This window comes from Diprion similis, chromosome 6 (genome assembly GCF_021155765.1).
Source record: "Diprion similis isolate iyDipSimi1 chromosome 6, iyDipSimi1.1, whole genome shotgun sequence".
In the NCBI taxonomy this organism is placed as follows: domain Eukaryota; kingdom Metazoa; phylum Arthropoda; class Insecta; order Hymenoptera; family Diprionidae; genus Diprion; species Diprion similis.
This window is the reverse complement of record NC_060110.1, coordinates 18,815,651-18,835,190: the sequence shown is the minus strand read 5'-3', so window position 1 is coordinate 18,835,190 and position 19,540 is coordinate 18,815,651. Positions and strand designations below refer to the sequence as shown.

Here is a 19,540-nt window from a genome sequence, read left to right as displayed (position 1 = left end):
AATTATTATTATTCGTTTCCAACAGAACCCTGCATTCAAAAATAAAATCAAAAGGTATATCAAACCCGGCAAAAGAAACTCTAAGAAATTTCCAAGGTAAAACTGAAAAGATTACTGATGCCGAAAACACTTGGCAGACGGATCAATCAAGAAGTTCACATTAGGTATGGTTCTGTAAGAGAAAATTATTGTAGTTACTAAAATGAACGTCATTCTGATTGCATTAATAATATCATCATACATGAGGTACCATATGACGTTTTCCTAAACCAACACCTAAATTAATTATTGTTAATGTCTACTTATGAATGAAATAGAGCATGTTCCTATTTTGGTTTGTGTTTTCCGTTATTACTTTTGATGTGTGTAAAAAAAAAATTTACATCTCCCGTTTATTAAAAAATAAATGGTGGATCAATAATGCAGCTAAAACTTCTGAAAGTAATCTTCTATACAATACGGAATTAACGTCTCTGTATGTGTGCTGACAGATTATACGAATTAAGAAGTGACATCACATAATACCAAATATTTTACTTCAATAAAAAAAAAAAAAAATAAGGTATGTAGTATATACCGCGTAATTGTTTGCAATTCAAACTCTGACTACGTCGTTCTGCTAACTGGTCTGAATAAAATCTAGTGTTTGGCACTGATGAAAGAGTGGCTTTACTTTTGTCAAATTGAGAAATTATGATCTTGACACTATTCATCGTTATACTGAGTATCATCTGAGCTTTAAAATCTTTATTATCAAACCAGATTATACTATTTGGTAGGTACATCATATTCTATACTTTGAACTCATTGATTTCCAAAGCAGTGTACATCATCCAGTGGATACTACGTATTCCAACTGAATCAAAGCAAAATTTTACTCATTTTTATCATTAGTATTAGTAATATGTACGTATAAATAATGTAAAAGTAAAACTACTCCATTTGAGTGATTGACGTCCATGTCAGCAAAACGATTATTCTCTATACATAATAGAGTATCGTGGCGGTGTCTTCCATACCGCACTAGATGTGCGTATCAGTCGTCTCTTGTCAATTCCTTGGAATATCTCTGTCAGATCGGGTGTACATTGTCTACTGCCAAAGTATCCATATATTTCCATAGTTGGAATGTACTTCTGTAAAGCTAGCTGACCCCTGCGAACTTGGGCTGGAAACGATGAAAATCCGAGTTACTCCAATAATCCACGTCATTTTCGGAGTTACAAAAAATGAAATGCAGAAATTTCAGTTTGACCACAACGCTGTGTATAATGTCAGAACCGAACTTTGCAAAATGCATTATAAAATTATGAATTGTAATCAAATGTAATTTTCATCTTTATACTCACCATTAGCCCAAGTAGGAACGGCATGCTTGGGTGCTTCCTCGTTATCTGTGGCATCATCATCTTCATCAGGTTCACTTTCTATTTTGTATGCAGTTGGACCTTGAGCTTGCGTTGGTACATTGTAAGTATTGTTATGTTGTTTCCCCTGTTAATTTCGATTCCAAGTAAGTACTAGCATTCACTTTATAAAAATATAACACAATAATGTTGTAATTTTTAGAACAAATGTTAACAGTTTTTACTCTGTATTTAGCTTACTGTGCAGTTTAAATATTTTAATATGAATGAACTTTTAGTAATGCTTCAATTTAGATGGTATGAAGATAATACTCACCTTTGCTTGATACTGAGCCTTGATTTTTGCAGCCTCAGCTATTGCTTGTTGCTGAGCCTTTGCTTCAGCCAGACGACGTTGATGTTGTTTTTCAGCAGCTTCTTGTTCTTTTCGTTTCTGCTCAGCTAACTGCCGCTCCATTTCTTCCTGCTCTTGTAATCGCTGCAACCGTATCTGATCTTCTTGCTTACGCCTTTCTTCTTTTTCCTTTAAATATTTACACTAACAATGATAAATTGTTTTTAACATTATTGATTTTAAATTGTCAATATGCAAACCTGTGCTCGTTGAAGCTGCAAGAGTCGCTTTCTTTCTGCTTCTTCACGCATCTTTTCCTGCATTTGCATCGCAATTTTAGCCTTCTCCTCGCGTTCTTTTTCAGCCCTCATTCGTTTTTCTATATCAAGTTTTTCTTTCGCTTCTCTAGCCATCTTATTCTTCAACTCCTTTTCTTCCCTTTTTCTATGGAAGTTATTAAAGGCGAGGTAGATTAATTAACTCTTGCATTTTAATGGACAGTAATATAATTCGGAAAACAGATAATATTAAAGGCTATTACCTTTTTTTTTCTTCAGCCTGGATCTTCAATGCCTCCTCCTTTTTCCGTCTTGCGTCTTCGTCATGCACTTTTCTTCTTTTTTCTTCAACTTTTTCTGCCAAACTCAATTTTTGAGCTCGTTTATTTGATTGAAGGAATGAATCTACGTTCATAATGATATTTGGGCGAGAAGCTGACATGGCTTTCGAGTACTGTAATGGAATTATTGTTATTACAGTTACTTGAGAAAAGTCACAGGAAAAGATTTTATGGTAGAGAAAATATGGGAAGTAACAGAAAATTCTTACATTAGAAAGAGGCTGTACGCTCAATGGCGTGTGAGGCATACGATTAACAGATGTGGGCACTTGTAGCCGACTTTTTCCAACTGGAGTTACTCTTTGTAGCTGCTTTTGTATCAATTTCTCATTGAGTGCTAACATTGTACTACCTTTTGTTGTTGCGTTATTCGAATTTTCATTCTGCAAATTTAAATAATATTTTTGTTGCAGTGGTAATACAGAAAGTCTGAGTATGAATGAAAATCTGTTCTGAGAGAGTTTTTGGAAATATTTTTAGAATTTCAATAACGCTACATATACTGACATTTTTATTTACCTCTTTGCTGTCATCGAGATCTTTTACCCTTTTAGCCAATGAAATCCTCTTTGCTTTGGCCAAAGACTTGCGTGCTAATTTTTGGGCAAGACTCTGAACAGACTGTGGAGGGTGAAGGGTATTTTCTGAAGCCGCAGCAGCTGCCATGGCTCGAGTCTTCGTTCTAGTTAATCTAGTCGGAGCATCTACCTCTACAGGTTTGGGACTGTTCAAAACAACTTGTTCAAAAGCTTGGACTCGTTTTCTTACAGAATCCGTAGCATAAGGACTAAACAATGCATTTGACTTCAGAGTATTCTTTGCTGTTTGTGTGACTTTAGAACGATACCCTTGCTGCAAAATACCCCTAGTAAAAGTTTTGACTTCCGGAGTACAGCCAACTTCATCCTCATCGTCCTCTAGTCTGTCTTGATGGGCAATGGCTTGAGTTTTTCCCTTTTTCAACATAGTTTCCAGTACAACGGTTACATTCATGTGGGCTTGATGATTATCTTTTGATGGGCATGGTAATTCTTGAGACTTTGTTGATTCGCGAGATTTTTGATCCAGGGTGACTGTAACGTCACCAATTTTAGTCGAATTATGAATTGGTGCAGGTTTACCAATAGCATCTTCATAAATCGACGACTCTAAAGTATCGTCAATGCCTGATTTTTCCAAAGTTTCGTTAATAAGATTAGGCTTTTTAGCTGCAGGTTCTCCACCACGAGTCCTGGAAGTGCTGGATTCAACTGATAAATATGGTGATGGAGATCTCTCCTGAGTACGTTTACGCTTGCTGTTTGAAACTCGTTCTTTAGGTTCTGAATCGTCGTCAGCATTTTCAGTTTTCAAAACAAATGTACTGTCTTTTATTTCTGACGTCACACTTTGGCCATGTTTCTTCTTCTGAATGGATGTTTTTCTAGCTTTGGATTGCTTAAGCGGTACATAGTCTTCATTCTCTGAACTACTCGATGCTTTTGCATTGTCCTAAAAATTTGATGTCATATGATTATCAATACTTAGCAATAATTTGTAATAAATGTTAGCTGAGGTAGAAATTTAAAAATAACTACATATTCTTCGCAGCTGATTATTTGAAAGACGTAAACATTTTTTTTTCCCCAAGATATTTCATACTGCTTTCATAAAACTTATTTGATGCTTACTAGTTTGTAAAATATTGAGCAAAATGATATTGTTCAGACCTCTCGACGTCGTGGTTCAGATTCATTTTCAGATTCAGGTCTCCTCAGTTTAGTCTGGAGAGTTATAGACTGTTGTTGCTTTATGCTCCTTGAAGCTTTTCTAGATGCAGTTCTCCTCGATCTACGAGTAGACGTTTTGCCATCTTCGTCATCAGTTTCTGCAGGTTCAATTGGTACAGAGACGATGCTGGTTGTCCGAGTGACTTCAAATGTAGCAGCCTCATCCTCGTGAATTGTTTCGATTCGTTGTGCTGGATGCTTCCGATTAACTTTTGGAGTTTTCGGCAATAATGGACCGTTGTTAGAGTCTGGAACTTGGGACACCAAACGACGCAAGAATGTCAGGTTTTCATGGAGTGAATCTTCGATTTCCTTTTCATTAGCTTTACCAAATTCGCTTAAATCTACCAGTTGTTGCTGAAGGAAATTGAACACCTTTTCCTTCGTCCAACCCTCCATTATTGTGTAGATCCTGTAAGGAAAAGGAAATCGTTAATGAGCACAAAGTTTACAGACTTGAAAAAAAGCATAAAATTTCTTTCATAGATCCATAGCTTGGCACTTATATGCCTAATTTTATACGTATAGATTTAATTTACGTACATAATATTCACGTGAAACGGAAAACTTTTGGAAATTGATAAGGACGTAGCGCTTTAATATAACTGTTTCTTTGCACCTTTGTATTTACTGCCTAAATTAGTTTTTTTCCTCTGGCACAGGGGAGTATATTAAGTGCTTTCCATAGATTATCAGATCGATTTGACGAACAGTTCGTTCAACTCCTGATAATGATATTCTAAACGTAAGTTGGCTCAAAATCGTGAGGCCATGAAGCGCGGCGTTTATTCAATGGAATCTCGTTGAAAAGTTTAATCGAGATTGTAACCGCCACTACTCGTAATGAAAATGCAACTAAAACTTCAACATTTGCTTGAAATCATTAATGGCGATAAATAATTAGAATCACCTACAAATACAAAATAATTATATCAACACTTAAAAGAGGCTACGAGCGTCAACATTTCACTGGCATCCCGATCCTGTTGGTAGTTCCACAGAACACAAAATAACGTCTCTTTCGTTTAAATTTCACCACGTAGCGCCATCTGTGACAGACCGTACTCCTTTTTTTTTTTTTTTTCCCCACCTCGGAAGAGGTTCTCAACCGGAAGTAAGCGTTAATGATACACTTTTATACTGTAATATACATGAATATATTCATCCGCTGCACTTTTTTTCATTCTTGACAAATTTCTAGCGGGGCGATCAGAGGGTACGTGGTTGCAAGAAATCACCCCTTATAACTGAAGTTTGGCATTAGAAATGTGCATCAGACGACAAGTTGTAATACAAAGAAAGAAAAATGTTTAATACACCAAATACTCAGTTGTGTATATTGTGTAAAATTACACTTTTTTTCGAAATAAAAATCGTATGCATGACTAGATCGTTTTTCTTTTCTTGTTCCTTAGACTGCGTTCGTACATACATTGCAACATATTCCATACTAAACATTAATCACAATCATTTGTTATGCTATGTCTAGACACTATGACAGTTACACAAACTAATGAACCTGTTACTTAGGTATATGCATATTGCAAATTTTTTTGCATTTGGCTCTGGCAATTCTAACAAAGTACAACATTTCATTAAATATCTAATAAGGCAAATTTCTACAGGCAAATATTTGAGCCAGGGTCATTTATACCAGTGCCTACGTTTTGAAATAAAAGTCGGATCTATTCAAGTTAACATCAATAATATACATATGATCAATATCATAATAATAATAATTAAAAAGTACATATAAATTTTCGTACGTATGCTACAAAATATTGATATACAAAGCCGAATATCAATGCAACAAGAATAATGATATGATTGAATCACGTTTATACAATCACATGACAAATAAAGTATTGACTGATAAATTTTATCTGTTGCTACTAAATACTGATATCAAATTGAATGCCATTGAATCGCGGTTAGAGAATCAATGTGACAAATCACTCTTTTCCTCATGTGAATCTCGTTAGTTTCTGTCACAATGTTTAATACAAATTCGCACGAGCGAATACAGGTATTGCTCTACATTAGATGAGATTTTACGTTGTGATTGATTCCATACTGAAGTGGTCGTATTGTATAGTGAATCTAGGACAAATCATTTGCAATCGCAAGATTAAATTTTTTTGAGTCTAACTGATATGATATTATATAATTTGTAATTTAATACACTGTTCTTCAGTTGAATAAATTTTCTCAGTTTATCCAATTATGGAATAGAGAAAGGTTGATTGGTAATAGTCTAATGTTATTTCGTATTATAGAACGTTGAGCTATTTACAATTATACGGATATGATAAAATTGCTATGCGACTAAAAAAGTAGTCAGAATAAAATTATAATTTTAAATTGAAAGTCCTACATATCGTTATTTTTTAATTCATAGGAATATTCTAAATATAAAAAGTTGCTCTAAATACAACGTTCAGAATTAATTGTTTGTTTTATCAAAGATAATATACTTTGTAGAATCTTGACTTTAAAATGAATAATTATACTTTGACAATTACCCCGGCAATGATTTCCCTCGGAATACAAAGACGTAGTTAGTAAGATAAAGTGTTTACGAAACATTCTTAATAATCGGTTCTACAATCTTTTTAGTTTCGATTAGAAAAGTTCATGTAGGTCCAAAAAGTCAATTTTATGAACATTTAAATGTTGCATTTTATACGGACGAACAATCGCTCTGTGAAGAGGGTTAAATTATGTTTCCATATCAGATGACTATTCAAAAGTTGAGCAGTAGCATTCGAACATGATCAACAAAAAAAAAAAACATCGAACTATGTTTTATATATACTTATATTACAATTGCTACTACTGAAATTATGAGACTTATTCTATCAGTGTGGATGTATCAAATTTCATTCACTTTTAGCAGATATGTCCAGATTATTTTTGGACCAAATCACGGTCTTCTAAAAAAATTGATAATGATATAAAGATTTACAATTGACTGTAAAAATTACTATCTGAACTTTGATAAAAAATACTGGGCAATTGTTTTAGTACCATGTCATTTTTTAAAGCTACAAGCTGACGCATTTCAATCTGTTATTTCCAAATCAGACTAAAATACATATGTAATTACAAATATCAGACACAATTTAAATCCAACTAATACTTTAGAATTATGAAATTTTTGAGCTTTCATAACGTGGAACATTAGGGTAATTTTTTTTCCATATTATTTAGTACAGGAATACTTTGGACTACAGTAAACCACAATGAGTTCGTCAAGTATTTGGTCAGTAGGTGAAAACATTATTACTCCCGAATAACATTAATATTAACAAACCATTTTTCGTTACTATTTTCGCGGGTAAAGTCTTATAACTATATATTCTACGTGTTTTGTACATTTATGATTAATCATTTCTATACGTTCGTAGTACGCTTTGTTCCAGTAATTCTAATTTGGCCATGAAATACTGACATTAAACGGCTATTTGCACTCAGGCTGTGACAACAAATTTCGACGTTCTATTTTCAGTAGACTATAAATTTTTTTTTACATAATTAAGTTAATACTTGTATCATTAGACACTGATCTTAAATTTAAACCATCGAAAAATATATACCTTGTTTATTCTTTTTTCTTTTTCAGGGACTCACAGTTGAGAAAAGCCAACTTTGTGAAATTATGTTCGCGATTTATAACCCCAAATTCTTTAGAATTTCGTACATTATCTGTATCCCAAATAACATGTTGAGGGTAAAGTTTAGATATGATCAATTCATTGAAAAACTTTAGCACTGAGATGTGTTTGCACGGCTTACGTGTTTCATTTGGTTTACCTCTTAGAATATTATTAAGTCATTTTTTTTTCTTCTAAACGCAACCAAAAAAAATGTCATATTCGCAGCAAAGAAATTGGCATATCGTGTAAGCCCTATCGCTGCTAAAATAGTAGGTATAAGGATATAGAGTAATTGCTGGTAATACCAAATTGTAAGAGGCTGACTGGAAATGTCATCAGATATTCCACCTAATGCTAATAATTATCTATATGGTCAGGATCTCAATCTTTATCTGCGTCTTCATGATCATGTTTACTAATACTTTCCACAGCATCTTCCATCATTTCTGAGGCTGGCTCCTGATCGATATCTCCACTTTGTTCAAATGCTTTAAGCACTTCATCCTCCAAAGTTGGATCCAGAAGAATTTCCATGGACTTTGTACCATTCTGACTGTACTCTTGAAAAAGATGTCGAGCGTGCTTCCAAACATTCTTGTTGTTAATAATTGTATCCACAAGTGGTTGCGCAGCAGGGAACAAATCTGCCAAATTTCTGAAAATTCGATAAATAATTAATTAAACGATTTTTCAATTTCCTTACAGTATCTTTTTGGTTGAACTTACTTGAAAAGAGGCAGTACGAGATTCGTTATAAATTGCACTTGAAGATCCGGAATTGAGGCACGTTCTCTGTCCATCATCTCTGCAGGTGCAGTCCCCATACTCTTCTCTAAATCACCTTGTGAGAAAAATTCGTCGTATATTTGCTCCTTAAAAGGTAGGAAATGATTATTACCTCGTCCCTACGATAGTCATTACCATAAGTTCAGCATCTGAATTACTTGAACGACATACCGCGGTTTTCTTTGTGACCCTCCAATCTTTTGTTTGATCACTAAGGTCACAGCACGTCATAAACATTGCTAGAAGAAGCTTTCTATGAGTAGGATCATCTTTCTTGAATCCTGCTAAGATCATCTCACGTTGTTGTTCGGCCATCCGAAAGTGAGAAGTTAAGTCAGTCGAAAGGATGTTGTTCCTTAATAAATCTAATACCTCACTGTACTCTTCACTGGATAGGCTCTCAAAAATGTTGCAGCCATCGGTATTCAAAATGCACATTGACTGTGCTAAATGATGCCTCTGCAAGGTACAAGTAAATATTCTTACCAAATGTAACGAACTTTTTAAATATATAGTCATTACAGTTACTGTAATTATCAGTGTTTTGTAAATTGTGACATCACTTTGGAGTTTACAGATTGATCTGAATTGCGTGGTTTAATAAACACTACGTACAATATGTAATGATGTGAGTTTAGTATTGATTATTACTTGCCTCCATAACAGATCCTTCAGAACTATACAAACTCGCGAGAACAGTGCCGCACTTGGTTTGAAAAGAGTTGTTAGTTCCCCTGTGGTCAATATCGTGACAAAGACACGAAACCAAGAACGCCAAGCCTTGTAGAGATGTTATGTAACCATTTTTTATTAGATTTAGATTTACCATCAACAAGTAAGCAAAGTGAGCCACTGAAAATGCATGAACCCAATTGTGGTAAGGGGCATCTCTGTAACCTTTTTTCACGAACAGTATAAATCTGCGAAAGTCCATTTATTAGTAAGCAGAAAATTTTAGAAGCTATGACAACATATGCGTACTTTTTTTTATACTACAATGAAGGTTTTGTTTTAATATCTGATACTAGCACTGGTTGAGCGATGCAATACGAATTTCGATCATTTGTTAATCTTACCTAGCAAGTGTTGTTCTCCTTATTCTCCAAGTATTAATGAAACCTAACTCGCCAAACATTTTAAGTACATAGCATGGCATGTGTTTGTATGGTACAGTTCGAGGGCTAAAATGAAATTTATCGAAGTCCTTAATACTGTGGTCATCCCGGCAATTCAAAAAAGATTGAACCGATTCGGCTTCCACCTAAAACATTGAAAAATAAGAGTATGTAATGTAAGATGTCTATTCAATCTTCACGAACTTCGTCAAATCATAGGAAGGCAATGAATGATGAATAATTAGATATATTTTTCTATAAGATTCTCTGTAATATTTATTATTTGTATGTTGTATTAAAACTTGCAATTCAGCCAAATGAAATCTGTGAGATTTGAAGGAGTGGAAACTTCTTTGACTGAATTTCTGTTAAATAGTATTATAATCACATTACCTGCTGTAATCACCAACGGTAAGATTGAAAAGATAAAAATGATTATAAATGATCATAAAAATTAGATTTAGATGAATAAATAATCTTACAACGTGCGGTTAATATTGTCATTCAATGTTAGTATTGCAAGAAATTTTGATAGATTTCTTTTTCCGCTCCATATTTAATAAACTACAGTACCTAAAATTACAAAATTTAAACAGTTTTTACAATAGGTTTTCCAAAAAATACTATTACGGCCTCAAAATAATAGTGGTCAAATATCCTACGAAAATATTTAAATAATGGTGTCCCATTTATTGAAACTCACCTTCATATGGTACATCATGAGTTCATTGCTGAGTTTGTTTCTTGCCTGGGCGTCTTGAATTTTCTTGTAAACAATGCTGTGCATTATGGATATACCGCAATAGATACTGAAAGCTGTAGCCACTTCTTCGTCGCATACATCAAAATACAATCCATCCATTTTATTGCACAACTGGGCCACACCTAGAAAAAAAAAAACGGTTTCATCTAATCTATTTACCACAAAGTTTAACTTCCTACCAAACTTTCTGTGGTAATTCTGTAAGATGGGCGATAATGAAATTTACCAATGATTCCTTTTTCGTCACGGATAGGAAAACACAGGATGTTTCGCGTTTTAAAACCTGTAACCTCATCTATTCCTCTGTAGAAAAGCGGATGATCATAAGCATTCCTTATGTTAAGTAGTTTTCCTGATGAAGCAACATGACCTGCTATGCCTTGACCACGAGCTATCCGCATTTCCTTTACCGACTGTGAACAGATAAAATTGCTCTATAAATATTTGCATGATTGTGGTGGATTACAAGCTTCATAGCCATTAAATTAGACAAGAGCAGCACACATAAATCATGTTAGTACACATATTCACTTTGGGATGCAACTGATGTTTAGCAATGTTGCTTACATCTCTTGTAGATATACCATCGAACACTTTAGCAACTAGATCCTGTTGTTCTGGGTCAAGTAAAAACAAGGAACATCTTTCGGCATTAGTTAGCTTTCTTGCTTCTGCCATGATCTCTCGCAGGAGATCTGACAAATCTCCTGTGAATTTGAAAATACGCTCATAAAAAAATGATTATTTATAAATTTGAGCCAGTTTAAATAGGTTCCGATGAAATGGTTTTATGCATAACTATTTTGAAATTATTTATCACCTAAATGTGTGAAGAGTTTTCTTGAGACTGCCAGTAAATCTTGACATTGTAACTTCAATCGTGTTTCTTCTTGACATCGCAAAGTACTCAACAGTAAGCCCAAACAATACCTAAAATTAAGATTATTGCATATTACATACGAAATTTATTGAATTGGACATTCTGTTTGGCGCACATTAGCGAAATGCAAAAGGCTATATTGTCAACAGATATGGGATTGAGGATGTTATTAGCTAACAAATATAATTGCAACTAGAAATACTATTGTTTTATCATTGAAATTATCAGCTCACATTTTGACATAATATTCACAGTAGATGGAATTTTTTTATGCATATTTTTATGTAAAAACCTCCTGTTAATTTTATGGGATCACGATCTCAGCTATCTCTTAACACCCCGGAGATAAGTATCGGCTTCGTATTGAAGTTATTATGAGTATGAGTAAGTATGATGTATATAACGAATGATAAACAAGGTGTTAAGCTGACAGAGTGTTAATCTTTGCATACAAATGTGAGAACTTACTTAAAGCACTCCTGGACCATCTTTGTACACATATATTCAGCATTCTCGTGGTCCTCGCAATTCACGAGACAAACAACAAGAGCAATGTGATGCCGGACTGGATGCTGTATTGGAATAGATAAAAAGAGATCCGGCACAGGATTTACAACCGAGTGAAGATGTTGTAAAAGTTCTTGGTCAAGTTCTGTTGCATGGGCCGTTACAGACTTGCGATGTTTTACCGCTCTGTGCAAGACATGGTTCAGCACCTGAAAACGATAATTTTCTTGGTAGTTTTGGACTGAGAATTGATGTCAAGTCATGTACCCACACGCAAACTGGAGCAATTGATATTTGACTTTTAAATTTTACTGTATGTTTGAGATTGGATTCGATAATGCTCATAAAATCATTTTACATATGAAATGAAGAATACATACAATGTTTTTTACCTAAACGGAGAACGACATATTAACTGATGAGATATAAGCATTGCTGGCATTAAATTTTGAAATATTACTTGACACATACATCGCAAGCGTATATACATTTGTAAGAGTGCTAGGAACTGAATCATAATTTATAAGCAGTTTGATATATACATGCTAAAAACATAGCTTCATTTAAGACGATTAAATTGAGTACAAAAACGATAATGCAGGAGATTTATCAAATTATATTAAATGAAGGTATCACAGTTCAAAAAAAACTCGTTAACGGATAAAAAAGCCTTAGCTTAAATACAGAAATAACTCTCAACACTAATTTGAAAAATAATATCATTTCTCTTTTTCTCAGAATTCAAAATAAATAATATCAATGAATTGCAATATTCTCAATTGAAATAAATTCCCGTACACCCTATAAGTTGAAAATAAAGACGTTAGTGAAACTACATGCTGGCGATATGAAATATGATAACTTATCAGTACTTATAAAATGACGTCTTCATAAAACTGTGACGTGGAAATATCACAGTATCAATACAGATAAAAACTATAAAGTTACAATCGATCAGCTTATAGTAAGAAAAATTGGGAAAAAATAATAATTTTCTTATTCAGAATACTTGTAAGTGACATGGAATTTCAAAAACTATTTCCGAATTAAGATAATCCACAGAAAAAAAAAATAATCTCACTGTTGCTATTGGAAATTTTATAAATTGTACATTACATTTTGCAGATATTATTTGTTAGCAGTTCTTTTACATGTGAAAATCTAAGTCCGTTGCATCATACATACACAGATTAATAGGTAATTGGATTGTGTAATTCTACGAATTACAATCAGATTATGTACCTTATTATCTGGCCAATTTGACACTAATGTGACAACTCAAGCATTCTCAAAGTTAGTGATAAACTAGAATACATGAATTGGTGATAATAGATGCAAATTATTTAAAAATACAACGTTCTTTATCAATTTATTTTCGCAGGAGCACTGTCTTTCTATTTTTGAACACTTTGAAACGGATGTTAGTTTTACCAGTTGTTTAGCAAAAAGGTATAGTGATCTATCTTATTGTTAGAAAAAACTTTAAAATGGAACCAGAACTATGTGATGAAGCTGAGCTTAGCTCACAATTATTTAGCTTGTACAAATAAAAAAACCTATTAACTAACTTTCTGTAAATAAATATCAGCTATTTCTGAGTCCTGATTTTGCCTATAAATATAGCTTGTTTTGATATTACTGATCTTATAACATCGGGTGATTGTTCAAATTCAACGATGATGTACATATACATATAATTATCATAGAGAAAATATTAAATAAATGTAATCATTGAGGCATAAAGGTTTAATAATAACGACGTTATTGTATACGATAAGTGATGAATTGAATTCACTATTGAGGAAAATGTTTCGTAATCAGCAAATTATTATATGCCATTTTTTAACCATTTTTTTATTGTTTGATAAACAATCAACACATAATCCAAGTTTCCATTTCGCTTAAAGACAAACATAACGTTTGATGGTGTCGCGCTTTGCAATAATTCGATTTATTATTCAATGGTTGCTGTGAAGTGTTTCTAATGGTACCTGGGCTGAAACTAGCAATTGTTATGTTAAATTTACTTCTCACAGGTAAGGTCACGTTACGAATACATTATTTAAATTCATTTGTATTCAGAACATGAATGAACACTTTTTGTGATGATTGGTAACCACTTTTTAACTTCCAAGCGCAGCCTTCGAAACAATAGGTGATAGAATATAGGGGAGAGATGTTATGTAGTATGTACACTCTTTTAAGACGAATGAAAACACTAAAAGCAATAATGACAATCTCAAATATCTTGCTCCCTTATGAATTATGATAGTACTCTTTTTACTCATAACGTAGAACCTATCTTCTCATCACTAGATAGATACTTCTGATAGTTTACAACAGGGATTCAAAATATTGATTAGCAATATTATCAAAAGAGATTACTCTTCAGGCATGAGATTATTGCATATGTAATGGTGCTGTGGTTAGATATTAGACACCTAATGAAAGCTATCAGAGATACCATCTGTTGATGTTTGCAATGTCCAATTACCGAGTGAACAAGTAAGAAATATAAAGTTGTGAAAACTTCATTTCAAAATCAATTCCCATATACAGCTTAATCGTACAGCTGCCTCGACATAATTATTTCCTACCGGTCATTAGATTTTTGACAATCGAGTACCACTTTGGTAATGCCTTTTCAATTGAACAGAACGGTATCTTGAAAGTTTCGAATCATTTATAACGATTAAATGAAATCTAAAGATTCAGTCGATAGTGGACAAAAATAATGTCAAGGCTTAAGCTAATGTAGATATACCGTTATGATCATTGCTCTATTTGTGGCATTGGTAATTTGCGAATTGTATTCTGTAATAAGATTGCATAGTACTGTCAAAAAAAAAAACTTCAGTGTCTGCATGAACTCGTCGAAACACTGAAATGCAGGAAGAGAAGTAAGTAACCACAAACAGAGCTACCCCAAAAAACAAGTACACTTTGCGTGATTCTGGTTCAAACACATTTACCAAAGATACGAAACTATCCTGTATGAATTTAATCTGTTTGAAGTTAGCAACAATTGCACACTATTAATGATACCCACCCGCATGAAAAAAAATCGTTGCACCCTTACGAGCTCTATGCACGAATATTTTTAATTTTGAGTACTCAACTTTTCAAAACACAGTTCTACCTTGTGGAAATGCATCATCAGATAGGTAATGTAATGAAAACGATAAGTTTGAAAGGCTAGACATTAGATAACATTTAAATACATTTCATCGTCAATGGATGGACATATTGATTTAACGACTCTCTACAGTTGGGCTCGATGTAAGAGTACAAAAGGCTATTAAGACATTAGTGTTTGCATGATTGAAGGTCATCAGTTCTACCAATAAATATTACTATTGTCTCGGTAATTACCAATGGTACTGTATTGTCTTAATAGTTTGAGTACTCAGCTAATTGTAATTAGATAAATGGCGTTTCATAGACCAGTAAACTTGTCTGTTTCCCATTAAAATTAATTCATCTCTACGTGTCAAAGTCTTTAAGAGAGTCATCACGAATTTTTTGATAGAAAGCTATTCCAGAGTATGCAAATAGATCAATTTATCAACCCCATTCATCATCGGTCATTTAAATAATACTCCAAACGAAGGCAATTCATAAAAGATATTCGTAAAACGAATATAATTGAGATAATTAGTAAATCGATGTCAAATTAAATAAAAATTGGTTTTGCAATTTTTTATGAACTCAAAGAACAAAGACATCGTCATTATAAAAACTGATATGCACTCAAAGCTAATCCTAAGAATAACTCAAAATCTAAACGTATGTAATTGAACAGTGAAATCCATGGTAGTATTCACAGTTTCTTATTCTGTAAATATCAACTAATTGCTTTGCTGCAATGAGAGTATGCTCTGCATCGGACAAAGTTCTGATCTCGTTAACGTGCTTCATAGACCTGAAATTACTTTCCACTTTTAATGACCCATATTGTGTCAGGTACCTAAGGAATGATACTTTCAGGTAATAACTGGAAACTAGTTTTATGGAAGTATATTGCCTTACTCAACTGAATCAACTAAAGATGAAAAGAAAAGAATAAAAATTGAAGACTTTCAAAACACAGTAAGTATCACAGTAGTTGAGATACATGGACAAGGTGTTTGTTACATGTAATCACTTAGAAGCTCGTTAGTTTTTCTAACGTTCTGACTCCATACACGTAATTGAAACAACCCAGGGAGTAGTCTAGCTTAGAGAGATACATGAAAAATTGCATAACAATATGCTGATTATCATAATATTGACACGTACAATAGCATCGAATTAATTCGAGTCAGGATATGATTCACTTTACTTATCGCATTGATATAAAGGAGCGAGTGATTCTCAGCTGTCTTTGCCATGTTGCAATAACGATATAATACAATCCGGTACTTTTATGAACTACCAGATCCAATGTGTAATATATGACGTATACACTTCATAGTAAAAATTGATGTAAAATATGGAGACGCTGAATGTTGACCCATAACATTTTCAAAATGCCAGGTAGATTCAGTAGTGGGTGGGGTTAGCTAATGAGGTGATGTTTGACTTGTTCTTCTTATCTGATACGCATGCCAAACAAAACTGGCGCTCTGTTACACAGCCATAGATTAATCTCTCACATGTGCTACTATCAAAGCAACGTAGCTTTGGTTCCTGATTAATTGATATTCATAACTCGTGTTTAACCAAGACCATCGGACATTCAATCAATTCGAACATTATGCCATGTGCGACAATGCTATGCATATACATAGCTGCATCGGTAAACATTCTTTTGTTTTAGGAATTTGATCACTTTCTTCATTGCAAGACATCAAATTTAAATTGAATTCATGTCTATGCCTCATAAAGCAATTGGTGAAATCATATAGCGCTAATAAATATGACACAAACATGAATTAGCAAATCACTTTGTTTATTGTGACATTTTGTGTTAGGCAACGTAAAACAAATAATCAAGTTTTTAGTTACTACATAAATAAACACGAAGAGAAAATACCTAAATATTGAATATTACATTGGATTGGCTTACTGGGAACCTTAGCTCTCTCTCTAGAATCTTCTCACCCACAACATGTATTACCATCTCCTCCGTTTCCAGGAGAATCGGAGCTAGGAAAACCACTTTTGATCCAGTGGCCGTTTGTAACTGAAATTTGAAAGTATATTTTGTTGAAAGATTATCAGAGATTCGGAATATAAAGGTCTAATTAAACAGTGTATAATATTGTAATAGGGAATAATTTTGAATACTAATTGATAGTGTTTTTAGAAATTTTTACACATTAGAAATATGCAATATACACACAAAAATACTATTCGGTATATGATTAAAATATGTTTTCAAATATTCTGAATCATAAATTTGTCTAGTTCTTCATTCTCGGGCAGATTTTAAACATCCGTGAACTGTGGCAAAAGATTAATGAAATCCCAGACTGTTTTTTGTTACAGAATCATTACAACTAGTACTTGTTAGCTCTCATAAATATACTTGCTAACGTTTTATGATCTGCAAATAATCAAATCCTATGATGTCTGGTTATTATCTTATGCACAGGCGTATGATCAAACAGTTTCTGTGAACGTAAACACGGAAAAAGAAATATTGATACGACGCGGAAAAATACTATTCTGCAGATTTTTTCCTTGTTGTTCATTGTTCGGAAGGGAGATTTTTCTGAAAACCAGATAGATGAGCAGTGTTGAGTTTGTGTGGTATTATTGTGACCAAACTTGATAGCACAGGCTCAAAAAATTTATATTCAAGGAAGTTGCACAGGCTGCTTTTGTGTAATACCAGAATAGCAATACATTCTTCACATCATATACATCGATGGTAATTATGGAAGTACTGTCACATTAGTACTTTCCTCATACGCACATGGAAATTGAAAATGATGAAAATATGTGCATGCAGAAATATTTTTTTTCGGTCTACTTATTTTAAAATAAAGTAATTCAAATGATGGTTGAAAAACCATTCTGTTGTTGCATTGTGACAAGATAATGTAGAGCACGCACGAGTATATGTGAAGAAAAGAAAAGGATGTGTTTAAAACAAAAACACCAGGAATAACTACATCGTAAAAGCTCCAAAATAAAACGTACAGACTGACCAGGCATCGTTCACCTAATATTTACAGATCATCTGGATGTATTCCAGACGTCCAATGAATGAAAACAAACGTATAGGGATAAACATCAAGGTGCGAATAAGTTGTACAAATATTTGAAGACAACAAAAAAAAAATGCAATAACGTTCGAAGTTATATAATTTATGGAAAAATAGACCAGTATCCGCGATCAGCTGGAATTCGGACGGTTTTCAGTTAACGATATTTTGATAAGAATAAAACGAAACTTACGTAGCTGTTCAATTTTTGTTGGACCACATTGCACGGAACGTCGGCGAGGTCCTGTAGCAGGGAAAGAATGCTCTCGGGGTCGCTAGCCTTCAAGTTCAAGGAAGTCATTTTGCTTTCGATACGCGACCTACCGCAAAACTCGCCTATGCATAGCACATCGCAAAAGAAAATACTCAAAAGTCGCCTGAACATTAATGGAATATGATTGAACTCATTTGGGGTTGAAGCGCGGCGATACGTTTATCGAGTAGCTCTAATTCGTGGCAACCTAACAATTCCCATTGAAGAAATATTGTCTCTTTAGAACCAATAACTTAACGCGCGATCCGCACCACCTCCCTCCGCCACGTCACTGGATCTACTGACTAGAGAATATCTACTGAAAACAAAACAAGCCCGCGGCTCCGTACAATACGTCGTGCCGACGAAAAACGGGAATTACCTCGCAACCGTCGCTGAGTTAGGAGGGGGGAGAAGCCGGCTACCCAGGGCCGAGAATTTCAGGCGTTACATTTGTCAGTATAATTTCCATATTTTCCTATGTCAATACGATGGAGTAATATGAATTTTTTTTAATTTTGTTTCAGCGAAGGCGAGGAAAAAAGCAATATTTTTTATTGATAATAAATTCAAATTTATAGAATGCATACAATTTAACATCAAGATAGAATTATTGACAAGGAAATGCCAGGTCTTGATGTCAATTCCACTAAAATTACGTTGTACCTGGAAATTGATGGTTAATTGAGATAAATTTATATTATCAATTGACCTCAAATATCGCTGGAGATATATGTAGGGAGAATTATATATTTATAGAAAAGATGGAAACTGTTTATTTAATCGTAACGAGCGTGCATGGCGTGCTCAGGGAGCGAATAAATTGATATATCGCTTGTAGAAATGAAAACAAATAGTTCGGTGGGTACTTTGATTATTGAAATAATTTGCTTTAGCAATTGATGTGTTTCAATTGAATTTCACCGAAAATCTGCTAGTATGAATTACGCCGTTTAGTATCGTAATAGTATTGCTTCTGGTAAAAAAAATTTTATCACAAGTATTTTCAGACATTTATGGGGAAATTTTACACCATTGTTCACATAGTCCGAATTTACAATTTGAGTCAGTGCTCTGGTGCTTTCATTTGCAAATGTCTAACAGATTTAACCTATTCCGTTGACTTCCGTAACAAATCAAGACTAAATTCATTCTAGCGATTAGATAAAGAAAATGTTTACATTGTTTGAAATTCTGGAATTTTCCCAATTATTCATTTCTTTGAATAGCTTAACGTCTTTGAAAATATTGCTGTTCTAGTAAGATGTTAGTTCTCATTCATATCCTCAATAGATGTTTA

At 33.6% G+C, this 19,540-nt stretch overlaps 2 protein-coding genes across 7 annotated transcripts; both read right to left on the bottom strand.

Annotated features, from left to right (window-relative positions):
* Window positions 1-148: 148 nt before the first annotated feature.
* Window positions 149-5,131, bottom strand: LOC124406688 (inner centromere protein A-like). Of its 3 annotated transcripts, none has more exons than XM_046882212.1 (9): window positions 5,047-5,131; window positions 4,030-4,501; window positions 2,840-3,811; window positions 2,530-2,703; window positions 2,243-2,433; window positions 1,962-2,145; window positions 1,684-1,890; window positions 1,350-1,494; window positions 149-1,168 (listed from the first exon to the last, which is right to left on the bottom strand). In XM_046882212.1, the coding sequence occupies exons 1-9, from the start codon at window positions 5,052-5,054 to the stop codon at window positions 975-977; spliced, it is 2,547 nt and encodes an 848-aa protein (XP_046738168.1). In that variant the 5' UTR covers window positions 5,055-5,131; the 3' UTR covers window positions 149-974. The 3 variants fall into 3 exon arrangements, with proteins under 3 accessions (XP_046738168.1, XP_046738169.1, XP_046738170.1); XM_046882213.1 differs by having other exon boundaries at window positions 4,633-5,104; XM_046882214.1 differs by having other exon boundaries at window positions 4,709-5,104.
* Window positions 5,132-5,398: 267 nt separating this feature from the next.
* Window positions 5,399-18,596, bottom strand: LOC124407692 (cGMP-dependent 3',5'-cyclic phosphodiesterase-like). 4 transcript variants are annotated; one of them, XM_046884102.1, is made up of 13 exons: window positions 18,181-18,596; window positions 16,829-16,960; window positions 11,758-12,005; window positions 11,230-11,339; window positions 10,941-11,116; window positions 10,636-10,822; window positions 10,350-10,531; window positions 10,040-10,042; window positions 9,608-9,792; window positions 9,187-9,451; window positions 8,703-8,990; window positions 8,472-8,617; window positions 5,399-8,400 (listed from the first exon to the last, which is right to left on the bottom strand). In XM_046884102.1, exons 1-13 carry the CDS (start codon window positions 18,370-18,372, stop codon window positions 8,127-8,129), a joined length of 2,388 nt encoding a protein of 795 aa, XP_046740058.1. In that variant the 5' UTR covers window positions 18,373-18,596; the 3' UTR covers window positions 5,399-8,126. The 4 variants fall into 4 exon arrangements, with proteins under 4 accessions (XP_046740058.1, XP_046740060.1, XP_046740059.1 ...); XM_046884104.1 differs by having other exon boundaries at window positions 10,977-11,116; window positions 18,181-18,595; XM_046884103.1 differs by lacking the exon at window positions 10,040-10,042.
* Window positions 18,597-19,540: the final 944 nt, after the last annotated feature.

Coding starts and splice junctions, on each gene's coding strand:
- LOC124406688 (XM_046882212.1), bottom strand. Junction 1,495..1,683: donor AGGCTCAGTATCAAGCAAAG/GTGAGTATTATC, acceptor CGAAATTAACAG/GGGAAACAACATAACAATAC. Junction 1,169..1,349: donor CGTTCCTACTTGGGCTAATG/GTGAGTATAAAG, acceptor CATCGTTTCCAG/CCCAAGTTCGCAGGGGTCAG.
- LOC124407692 (XM_046884102.1), bottom strand. CDS start 18,372: ATGTTCAGGCGACTTTTGAGTATTTTCTTTTGCGATGTGCTATGCATA. Junction 9,452..9,607: donor AGGAGAACAACACTTGCTAG/GTAAGATTAACA, acceptor GGACTTTCGCAG/ATTTATACTGTTCGTGAAAA. Junction 8,618..8,702: donor GGGTCACAAAGAAAACCGCG/GTATGTCGTTCA, acceptor CTACCTTTTAAG/GAGCAAATATACGACGAATT.